At 33.4% G+C, this 12,629-nt stretch overlaps 1 protein-coding gene across 2 annotated transcripts in view; it reads right to left on the bottom strand.

The window, feature by feature from the left end:
* The window catches only part of LOC107717980 (guanine nucleotide-binding protein subunit alpha-11-like), a 13,901-nt gene extending 1,286 nt beyond the window's left edge, over nucleotides 1-12,615 (bottom strand). The window contains exons 1-8 of one of the 2 annotated variants that reach the window (XM_016524892.1): nucleotides 12,511-12,615; nucleotides 11,614-11,769; nucleotides 10,440-10,624; nucleotides 9,267-9,421; nucleotides 7,421-7,549; nucleotides 6,099-6,228; nucleotides 4,422-4,575; nucleotides 2,124-2,873 (exon numbers count right to left, since the gene is read on the bottom strand). In XM_016524892.1, the coding sequence (XP_016380378.1) occupies nucleotides 2,671-2,873; nucleotides 4,422-4,575; nucleotides 6,099-6,228; nucleotides 7,421-7,549; nucleotides 9,267-9,421; nucleotides 10,440-10,624; nucleotides 11,614-11,764 (1,107 nt within the window). In that variant the 5' untranslated portion in view covers nucleotides 11,765-11,769; nucleotides 12,511-12,615 and the 3' untranslated portion in view covers nucleotides 2,124-2,670. Of the gene's footprint in view, nucleotides 1-2,123; nucleotides 2,874-4,421; nucleotides 4,576-6,098; nucleotides 6,229-7,420; nucleotides 7,550-9,266; nucleotides 9,422-10,439; nucleotides 10,625-11,613; nucleotides 11,770-12,510 lie in introns of those variants that run through there. The other variant, XM_016524893.1, reaches the window with a different exon arrangement.
* Nucleotides 12,616-12,629: the final 14 nt, after the last annotated feature.

A 12,629-nucleotide genomic window follows, 5' to 3' on the forward strand; every position in this document is an offset into this window, starting at 1 on the left:
CCCCCCCCCCCCAATTTGATGTTAATTTTCATTTTTATCGGTAAGAAATAAGAAAAGTTAAAAGTAAATTGTATTTATATTCTATTTAGAAAGAATTTAATGGTAACAGGGTTGCCAAATTTTGTTGACCGTTGCAACAATTGCAAATCACATAAATAGAATGAAAAATCAAAATGAACAGAAAATAAACAAAATGAATAAAAAAAATAATTTTTTACCTTCGGAGGTTTACAATCAATATTTTTTTTTAAAGATAAACCACCCCTTTTCATCAACCATTTGTTGAGAAAGATAGAAAACAACTTGTATTTGTACTTTTGTACTTTATTCATGGAAAGTGTCTACATGTAGTTGATTCTTGGTGATATTTATAAACGTAAAGGCCTTAAGTTAAATTTCCAGTTTTAAAAATATTGCAAAACAAATGTATTCTTTCCTGACTGATTCATAGTGAGCACACTAGTATTAGAAATTATGTAAAGTGTCTAATTTTAATTACAGCAGATGGATTGGGTCAATTTAAATGCTTAAATTACAATTTAACAGCTAACCCAAGTTTTGTATAAATTAATACTAAATTAACCATATATATATATATATATATATATATATATGCATTGTGTATTAACTAATAACAGTTTTATGATAAAGATACTATTATTATACACAACAAACAGACCATCAAAACTACCAGAAGAACTATACTTTTATATATATCAAATGTATACACATCATAATGTGTATATATAAACAAATTCATACATTTGACATGAAAGTAACAGTATTATCTCCATTTTGAGCAAATATATAAGAGTATTTCTTGCTCTAAAATAAAATAGTTTGTAAAGAAAAATGGTTCCCACTTTATATTAAGTGGCCTTAACTACTATGTACTTGCATCAAAAAATAAGTACAATGTACTTATTGTGTTCATATTGTATTGCAAAACACTTCTGCTGCTATTGAGGTTGGATACGGGTGAGGTTAGGGACAGGTTTGGTGGTATGGGTAGGTTTAAGGGTGGGTTAAGGTGCAAGGGATGGTCAATAGTGTAATTACAGATGTAATTACATGTAGGTATTTATTACAATATAAGTACAATGCAAAAACATGTACACAATAAGTACATTGTACCAAATGATTAATTTAAACGTAAGCACATAGTAGTTAAGGCCACTTAATATAAAGTGGGACCAAAAAATACTTCAGATCACAAACAGTGACATTTTACTTGAAAGATTTGTAATTTAAGACCCCAACTTCTTTGTAACAATTTGGCTTCTGTTTGTGTAATAAAAAAAAAATTACTCCATGTTACTTAAAGAAAATTATGGAAGCCTGTTTCTGTCAAGGAATTAAAAGGTAATTGCAACTTTTTATCTCACAATTCTGACTTTATTTCTCATTATTGTGATATAAATATTCATACATATATATATATATATATATATATATATATATATAAAAATGCAATATATAAATATAAACTTGCAATTCCAAGAAAAAAATCTATTCTGACTTTATTTCTCGCAATTCTGAGTTTACATCTTTCTCATTATTGTGATATAAATATTCATACATATATATATATATATATATATATATATATATAAAAATGCAATATATAAATATAAACTTGCAATTCCAAGAAAAAAATCTATTCTGACTTTATTTCTCGCAATTCTGAGTTTACATCTCGCAAATCTTTTTATTTTATTTTTATTTATTTTTTTCCACCACTAAAAAAAACATTCATTGTGATTTGATCTCACAATTCAAACTTTTTTTTTTGGTAACACTTTATTTTAAGGTGTCCTTGTTACACGTTACACTTGCTATTATAATAACAATAAATTATGAATAATTACGCACAAGTAACCCTAAGCCAAACCCTAATCCTAACCCTAAACATATAGTAAGTACATGTAGTTAATTATTATTACTCAGTACTTAAATGTATAATTACACTGTAACAAGGACGCCTTAAAATCAAGTGTAACCGTTTAGCAGTTGCGACTTCTCACAATTTTCGAGTTTATATTGTACAATTTCAGACTTTTCTTCTCAGAATTGTACGTTTATTTCTCACGATACAGTCGGAATTGTGAGATGGCAGGTTATATTTTTTATGCTTATTTATTATTCATTATGTTTGATTTATTCTGTGGAAGAAACAGGCTTCCATATTACTTTTTAGTCCTATTTGAAAAGAAACTCCCACCCTCTTGCTCTAAGTAATCAGTAAAGTCAAATATTTGTACTGTTCTCCAGTACAGATCAGCCAAACGTTGCTTTCTATTTCTCAGTTCATTCTTGCCAGCAGCTATAGTGTAAAATTCCTGCCACCCCCTCGAAACCAAAAACACGCTGAAAATCTGCCTGTTGTGTGGCGTTCCTGTGACAGCCACAGCTTCCTCATTCCTTCAGAGTGATGTCTCTTTAAGTAGGTGACTTGCAATGATCTAGTTTGAAGAAAGTGTGTCATATCGTAAGAATCTGATGTTTTAATCCACCAAAATGACAAAAAAGTAGGAATATAGGAATAGATGGAGCAAAAGACAAAGAAAAGGAAGGCTGCATAGAGGTGGCACAAGGAAAAACAAATCAAGCCATCAATTGTGTGTCCCTCCAAGCTCAGTTTATTAGGTTGGCAGAAGCACTACGTATCCGTCAGAGCACTCCGTATTCCTGCAGAGACTTGATAAGGACAGTGTCTTTCACGTCATTGAAAACCTTCCGGATGTTATTGGTGTCCGTTGCGCAGGTGAAGTGAGGGTAGATGTTTTTGCACTCCTTTGTCTCAGCACTCACGGCCCTCTGTTTATACATATTGTAAATGAAGTCCATGGCATCTTGCGCGTCCCGCCGTTTGCCTGAAGGTGGCACCAAACCACAGAGGAGGGGAGGAGTTAGTGCAAGCTTGGAAGGTAAGAGCCATTGAACTGGGAGGAGCACATGCAAATCATAGAGGCGGGACCAATAAAGTAAGCCGAGAGAAAGAATCTAAGCAAACATTTTTAAAATCACTATTAAGAATGAATATTTAACCCTTTTAGAGCTCAAAGTTCATAGCTGTTTCATTGGGTTGATGTTGTATTAAAGGGACAGATCACTCAGAAATGACTGTCATCTTCTACTGGCCCTGTCTGACTGACTTTCTTTTGTAAAACACAAATGGAGATATTAAGCAGAATGTTCACGCAACTCTTTTCCAAACAAGGCTGGGTTGATTTAATCAAAAAATTGCTTGATTATTTCTGCATTTATTTGTTCGGTAAAAATGATTGCAGGTTAAAATAGCAGCCATTATTCGGGTCTTCAGTGTCACATAATCCTTCAGAAATGATTCTAATATACTGATTACGCCGAGTAAGAAACATTTCTTATTATCATCGATGTTGAACACAGTTGTGCTGCTTGATATTTTTGTGGAAAGTGTGATACATTTTCATCAGGATCCTTTGATGAACGCAACGTTTAAAAGAACAGCATTTTGTGAAATCGAAATCTTTTGTAACATTATAAATGTAAACAATTTAATGCATCCTAGCTAAATAGAAGTATTGCTTTCTTCATTTTATTTATTTATTTTTTTAATCATACCTCTGATACTTTTGAATGGTAACACTGAAAATTTAGCTTTGCCATCACCAGAATATAATTAAATCATTTATACAATATAATTAAATATTAATAGAATAAATTTGTTCATATTTATTAATATCTTGAATGAGCTTTTATACATTGATAATAAGAACCATTATTAATAACTGAGCACCAAAAATACTGATAATGATTAAGCAGCAAATCAGAACATTAGAATGATTTCTGAAGGATCATGTGACACTGAAGATTGGACTAATGATGCTGAAAATTCAGCTTTGCATCACAGGAATAAATTACATTTTATATTATAAAACAGATAGTTCCGGTCCTTGATTCTGATTGGTTGAGCCGCGTTCGAAGCTGTTCCGGCTTCTTGGTGCTTATTGCTTTAATAATATATCACAATAGAATTTGTCTTTTTAGGCGTACTGTCTCTTTAAATTTAACCATAACAGGCTGTCTATCTTTAAATCTCAAAGATGGAGCTACTCCTATCAGAGAGTAAATGCACGGTAAACGCCTGTAAATGCATGGAATTGGCTATTTTTTGGTTGCCGTTGGTAACGGGTAGAGGGTGAGAGATCTAAAGCGATCAAACTGGGGCCATTTCCACAAATACTGCCTCCATATCAGCACTAAGAAACTAATATCTGTCCTACACCATCTGCTGTGAAGCAAAACCTGTTCCAACTGCATTGTCAATTCCGTTTCCTAGCCAGCCTGATATTCTCATCCCATAATATTTTTTTTCAAGGGGCAGGGCAGGTTGGGGTTGATTTACTGAATTGTTGGTGCACAAATACTTATTTCCATACCGTCAAACCCTGCGAAGTAAGTTTTTAGGTCTGACGTCTTGATCTTTTCCTCCAGGATGTCCATCTTGTTTAAGAAGAGGATGATGGAGGCACTGGCGAACCACGGCGAGTGGATGGTGGTGTAGAAGAGTGACAAGCTCTCTTTCATGCGGTTCTGGAGCCGGAGAGAGCAAGCATTCACAGCAGAAGGTAATTAAATGAGAGACAAGAGATTACGCAATTTATCAGTGCTGCATGGGAAGAGAACAGGAAGGAGCATTTCAGGGAAGGTGCAAACAAACGTGAAACAATAGAATGTGAATCTGTCTAGAAATGTCTGGGTCGTGTTTCACCTCAATGTCAAAAAAAAAGAAAAAAGAAACAAAAAGAAAAGAAAAATGTTTTTGCATTAATAAAATTAAGCCTATTTTAGGGCCATTGAGATGTTTTGCATTGTGACAGTATTTTCATGACAATTATTTAAATAATGATAATCTAACTTATTAAATTAGTACACTAATGTAATACAAAAATAAATGTAACTATTTAACTTTTTTTTATGCTTTTGTCATGTAAAAAAAGCATGTATAGATGATTTTCATTGATGAACAAGCATTATTTTAGTATTAATTATATACTATTATATTATTTATTAATCTCTTAAATGTGGTTGTATTATTATATTTTATTTTAATTTTTAATTGTAAGTGAATTTTTAATTTCTGTTATCTTATCTTTAATTTTTAATTTTTGTGTGCTTTTATCATTTTTATTAGTTTTTGTTTATATATATATATATATATATTAGTGCTGTCAATCGATTAAAAAAACGAATTAATCGTGATGAATCCCATCTAATATTAAAGTTTTTTAATATACTTTTATATTGCAATAATTTCACATTCCATCTTCAAATTAATGTAGAAACAACATAAAGACAGTATATTTTTAATATTTGTTTAGTGGCATCTTTTTTATGTCTGAAGGTAAGTATCACTGATACCAATACCAATATGTCTCTATAAAATTGTTATTTTTTTCCTAATATTTAACCATTGACTATAGCCCTTCAACATTACATTATAATAAAAATATTTAATATTTAAAAAATAACTTAAGTGAACTTAAAACAATCTTCACATAAACCCATTATAATATATGTCATATTTACCTGTGCCTTTCAGCAAGTAGTAAAATATACAGAAATTGAATAAAGTTATTAAACACTAAATTCTAAATTAAATGTAGATTAATCCTTAAAGCTACAAACGTTATTGATTTCTTTTTTCTTTTGTTCCTTGATTAACAGACATCACAGCAGCCGTGTTATTAGTATATTTAGCTGCTATAAATATATAATAATATAAATAAATATTTTTATCATTTGTATATTATTTATTTTTAGTAAATAAGTTATACTTTATATTAGTACTTTATTTTATTTTTCATTTTAATTAACATTTTAGTTAGTAATTAGTTTTCGTTAGCTAATGAATTACATAGTCACAACAAGTTATTGATTTTAAAAACAGGCTTTATATCTTTGTGCAAATTAGAAGTGTGCACATTTCTTTTTGTCTTTGAGTTGCAGTGAAATATGCCTCAGTACTGATCCAAGTCCAGACCCAAATATACTGATCAAAGCAATCGACTAGGACAAGAGAGATTCAGACAGACTGGGGCGAAGGAGACGCTCACCTCCTTGTTATTCTCCTCCAGCACCTGGTCGTACTCGCTGAGTGAGGCTAAAAATATGAGCGATGTCACATTCTCAAAGCAATGGATCCATTTCCGCCTCTCGGACTTCTGGCCACCCACATCCACAATTCTTCAGAAAAAAAAAAAAGTGGTAAGACCGAGATTAAATTCTGTTGTTTATTCTTGAAACTTTCTGTTTAAACCCAAAACATTAAACACTAACCGTCAACCCCTCAACCATTTGTTCCTACATCCTTGCTGTCATATATCAAACATGTCTACCTCAAAATATACAGGGTTGCATCAGGTATTTGACTCACATCATCTTTCTTTATAAAAATGTTTTCATGTTTTCTGAATAAATTATGAGTGCAAAAAAAATTTGAAATTTGTACTCACCCTTAGGCCATCTAAGATGTAGATGAGTTTGTTTCTTCATCAGAACAGATTTGGAGAAATTTAGCTATAAGTTTTCTGAATAAAATATGAGTGCAAAAAAATTTTGAAATTTTGCAGAAAATGTACTCACCCTTAGGCCATCTAAGATGCAGATGAGTTTGTTTCTTCATCAGAACAGATTTGGAGAAATTTAGCTATTACAGTACTTGCTCACTAGTGGATCCTCTGCAGTGAATGGGTGCCGTCAGAATCCAAACAGCTGATAAAAATATCACAATAATCTACAAGTACTCCACACCACTCCAGAACATCAATTAATGTTTTGTGAAGTGAAAAGCTCTGGGTTTTGGCACTTCTGGACAAAATATGAGTCCACAATCCATTATAACACTTCCTCTAGTGAAAAAGACCATCCTCCTGTTGTCATCTCACATCAAAATCCATATTTGTTTTTTGATATATCTGTTACTCACATGTTTGTTTTGAACTGTTTTGCACTGTTTTCACTTGTAAACTGTTCTTGATATGTGCATATTTCTCTCCTGATTCAGATGAGGTGACTTTTTCACTGGAGGAAGCGTTATTATTGATTATGGCCAGAAGCGATGGTTTAAACGCCTTAATGATGGATTTGTTTCTTCACAAGATGTTAATTGATGTTCTGGAATGGTGTGGATTACTTGTGGATTATTGTGATGTTTTTATCAGCTGTTTGGATTCTGACGGCACCCATTCACTGCAGAGGATCCATTGGTGAGCAAGTGATGTAATGCTAAATTTCTCCAAATCTGTTCTGATGAAGAAAGAAACTCATCTGCATCTTGGATGGGGTGAGAGGGAGCAAATTTTAGCGCAAAAAAAAAAAAGACTTGAAGTGTAATAATGAAAATTTTTAATTCGATAAAATATGTCCATTACGGTACCTGAGGGTGATTTTCTCCACACTGAAGGAGTAGTCATTGATGCCTGTGGTGGGGAATCGGACTCGGAGCACATCCTGGGCTGTAGGGATGAAGTCTGGGGCCGCAATACGGTCCAAATTTGCCATATAGCTAAAAAAAAAAAATCCAACATACTTCAGTGTAACATTTCAGAACTGTGTAAGTGTGATAAAGTGCCATGATGTTTGCCTTTTGCTTTATTGCTGTTTGTGCTTTAGACGGCAGTTTAATTAAACGTCCTGGTTTGTTTGTGTATCTTATCATGGCCAGGTTTGTAGAACTGAAAACACGATCAGGGAAGCAGGAGGAGAGAACGTGAAGGACATGCAGAACTGATTAGGTAACGATTAACAAGAACACACTGATGTACTTTACAGGAAATGTGCTGTAGGGATGAAGTCTGGGGCCGCAATACGGTCCAAATTTGCCATATAGCTAAAAAAAAAAAATCCAACATACTTCAGTGTAACATTTCAGAACTGTGTAAGTGTGATAAAGTGCCATGATGTTTGCCTTTTGCTTTATTGCTGTTTGTGCTTTAGACGGCAGTTTAATTAAACGTCCTGGTTTGTTTGTGTATCTTATCATGGCCAGGTTTGTAGAACTGAAAACACGATCAGGGAAGCAGGAAGAGAGAACGTGAAGGACATGCAGAACTGTGTAAAGGAGTGATTAGGTAACGATTAACAAGAACACACTGATGTACTTTACAGGAAATGTGCTTAACAATAAGCAGTACTGCCTTAATTCAAGGCTTCAAGTGAGCATTAACCGCATTAAAACAAAAACACACATTATTCATCTTATAACAATTGAAAAGTGAAAATGTGTTAATAATATATGACTAAAATAAAAGACACCACAGCAGTTGTCAAAGAAGAGAACAGAAAGAAAACTCATTCATATTTAATTCAACCGAATGGTTTACTGCAGTACTGACTTGTTTGGACTTGTATGCTTGTCTAAAGATACAGCTGTATTGCCCTCCAATGGTGCTATGTGGATCTGCACAAACCATTTTGGGGTTTTGATCATAAACATTATATACATAAACATTTGACAAAAAAATAACTGCTAAAATTCTTGCTAGTATGAATATATTAGTATTAATATTATATGTTAGCATTGATGTAATAACAGTCATTTTAATATGTTAGAAATATATTTGTTAACATTATTACTGTAGTTATATAACTTATTCTAATACTAATCATATCCAATTTAATAAATATCATAATATGATATTACAAATAAATTAGCTAGCAAAATTATATAATAGATAACATCTATAAATAATATAAATACCTAATTATATTCTAATTATAAAACATAAATAGAAATACTACATTTCATTAAATATATATACAATTTAATTTATTCATTCATGTGATATAAGAAATGATTATTCATAATATAGTATATTAATAACAATTAATACAGATCATTTTAGATTTAATGAATTAATATCATAATATAACATTACAAATAAATTAATTTATATATTAGATGGTATCATCATTAATTTATCATTCTAATTCTAATTCTAAGAACATACATGCTTCAAATACTACATTCAACAGAAATGTAATATATAATAAATATTCAAATTCAAACTTCTTGTAGTATTCTGCTGTCTCTCAAATTAATATATCATGGCCACATATATTTATTTATTTATTATGTTTTCATGTAATAAACATGCTAATATACAGTATAATATACAGTAACTGGTCATTATTGTAAAATCAACCCCTTTAGAATGATATAAGGCTTCGTGTCAGGGTTCTGATCACCCCGTCCAAGTTTATTTTTTGATACATATACTCACTATTCTGTGGAGTCCAGAAGCTGGTACTCTCTACGACGACTGTAACAGGCCTTGATACCCTCGTCAGCCCAAAGTCGGCGGATAGCGTCTACATACATTCTGTCCAAATGTGCCATCTGACGGATCTCCACTTCCTGAAACTGTTTCCCATATACCTATGGACATCAATGGCAACAAATGAGGCTTATTTATATAAATATTGTGTGGATGCTTTCTATATTTCTGCTCTATTTGAAAGGACGACTGTCTCTGCTTTTCATAAAGGTTGATGATTTGTCTGTTTAAAGGGGTCATATGATGCTGCTAAAAAGAACATTATTTTGTGTATTTGGTGTAATGAAATATGTTTATGCGGTTTAAGGTTAAAAAAACACATTATTTTCCACATACTGTACATTATTGTTTCTCCTCTATGCCCCGCCTTTCTGAAACGCGTCAATTTTTACAAAGCTCATCGGTCTGAAAAGTGAGGTGTGCTCTGATTGGCCAGCTATCCAGTGCATTGTGATTGGCCAAATACCTCAAGCGTGTGACGGAAATGTTACGCCCCTTGCTATATTGTGATGCCGTGTCCTGGCCGGAGCGTAACATAAAACCATGTTTGCATTTGTGATCGGAGAAATGACAAACAACAAGCGCTACTCTACACTGCCCAAAACTCGCGTTTGAATCATCAGTGGCAAATCCTTTAAATATGAAAACGTACTTACAGTCTGTGAGTCAGAACAGCCGGCATTCTTTAAATGTGTGTGTGTGTGTTTGTGTATATATATATATATACACACACACACACACACATATATATATTTACTTTTGTGAAATAATTATAAAAACTAATTATATCAAATTTGTACTGTAAAAACAATATGTACTGCACTAATAATTTAGAATCATTTTACAGTAATTGTACAGAGTATATTAATTAAAAAATGAATTTTACATATTTTATATTACATAATTAAGTTAGTTTTTTGGTCAAATTTGGCAATAGTTCATTTGATTGAAATACCCTGCCCATACAAATTCAGTAGTAATCACAACCCAGTGTCTGAAACAGGTAGTACTTGCTTGTGTAAATTGTGCTGTCAGTGGGCGTTTCTGTTGTGCACTTAATTTCAAATATAATACTGAGAGGGATTCAGAAACAATCAGAGTTTTTCTCTGGCAGGTCACCTCGTTTTGCGGGTTAGCATAGGGAATCTTTAGGGTGTTCATGGCCACTGTCAGAGCCTTCATAGCTGTGAAGATATTCTGGAAAACCAGTTTAGTGTATCCACGCCTGTCTTCTTCGGAAAAGCCCTTGCCGTGAATAATCCTCATCTGCTTGATAAAAGTCGTCTTCCCGCTTTCTCCAGTGCCTGAAATCCACAATAAATAAATAAATATGACATGAAACAGAAAAGGGATGTCAAATGCTAGTTTTGAAACCAGGTCATGGAATGACAAAAATGGAGAACCGAAAGGAATGCAACGTGCAGATGATAACATTTGAGGCTTTTTTCACACACAAAGGAATGTTATCTGTCCTGTTAACAGAGCATCCACGAAGCGAGATGTTTTAATCGTGTTTAGACTGACAGCTGGAGACTGTCAGAAAGTATGCAGCCAGATGTGTTTGGATGCCTTTAAACTGAGGTGTCCTGCACCATCGGGGGACTTTCTTGGCTGTGAACTCTACAACTATTTCTCTCGTATTGTTTGGGTTTAAGTGATTTGAGCAGACAAGCGTTAACCAGTTATCAGTGACTTAGACTGTTCTCGCTGTTTCTCAAACGGCAAATATTTGACGGGCAAACAATCACACACATCACGTCAAATCAAATCAAATCAGTGTGAGCAGTTTTTACCCACTCCATTATCACAACCAGCAGAAGAAAAAAAAGTCAGGCATGCCCTGATCACTTGATCTCTCAAGAATGTGTCCCTCAAGACATCGCGTGATAAAGAGATTAGTCATACTAACTTGACATACAACTATCTCCATGTAGGAGCCACAACAATGGATAGGTAATGTGACATGTCAAGCAGTTAAAACACCTCAACATCATCCCTCAATTTAACTTGCCACAACAATAATCTGCCATTCTGGTTTGTTGATGTTCTTCAACAGTAATGCAAAAAAAAAAAAAAAGATTTCAATGCCTTGGTAGGAACATGCATTAACAAGTAGGCTATTTTCCACATAATGGTTCACTCCCTTCACAGTTAAGATGACTCAGAGATGCACTCACTTGATACTACATTTAAAGATCTCAGGCAGCTCCTTAGGTGATGTCTTCGGTGTCCACATTTGTGCTTCTAATAGTTTTTAAATATATAAACACTTTAATATGTAGACATATCTCACCTAACAGAAGCACTTTGATTTCTCTGCGTTCTCGTTTCTTCTGATCTGCAAGGATTCTTTTGATTTCGTTGTGTATGACGATGGCGTTCTTCTCATCTTCAGACAAGCAACAGATGCACGTCGTGTAGCACCATCTCCAACAGCCCCCCATCTCCGCTACAGGACAAAAATAACCCTTAAACTTTCTGAAGAGGCATAAAGAGATAAATATCCAATTTAATGTAATGTTTATTAAGAAAATATGATAAACAGCATATCGAATAATACAACAGCGATGTTGTTTTGAGTCGAAACTTTTTAATGAATCAATTGAACCGGTTCACAAAACAGTCTGTATCGATCCGAGAGGTTCTTCAGAAGGTCGACTGATGCAAGTAGCCTTTTATTCAGTGCAAAAATAATGTTGATTTATTATAACAAATTGTTTTTAGGTACAAATATATTTTGTTTTCCAGAGCCATGTTGGCTGCAACAAACTGAACTGAGACACGAGCTTGTAATAGCTATGCGAGAAAGTTTATTGCGTTGTTGTGACAAAAACGTATCGTATCGCAGAATCGTTGTCGGACTGTTCGAAAGAACCGATTCGTGGAAATGAGCCGAACTTCCATCATCAAGTATATACAGTAGCTACCCTCAAATGTATAAAATTCCATTCCTACATATAGGATACACGCATGCGTATAATATAGACTATTCAGGGGAAAACCAACTTTTGTGTAATTTTGATATCTACTGAAAACTCTATTTTAAACACATTTCACAATCTTGGACTTCCCCTGAGAAGAAAAAGAAGAAACCTAATTCTAATTGCAGGTGCACAGTGGCTTTTATTACCTATAAAGACAGAAACAAAACTAAATAGGCATTACAACATAAACGCGACGAATCACTTACCTGCATTCGTCGACACACCTGTACGGAGTCAGTAATACCTTTACGAAACACGATCCATTATTCTCCCTGAGCCGAACTGGGTTTGAACCAACTTCTTTCTCTTGAAGAAGTTTTTCTCC

This window comes from Sinocyclocheilus rhinocerous, unplaced genomic scaffold, assembly GCF_001515625.1.
Source record: "Sinocyclocheilus rhinocerous isolate Xijiao unplaced genomic scaffold, SAMN03320098_v1.1 scaffold2468, whole genome shotgun sequence".
Classification (NCBI taxonomy): Eukaryota; Metazoa; Chordata; class Actinopteri; order Cypriniformes; family Cyprinidae; genus Sinocyclocheilus; species Sinocyclocheilus rhinocerous.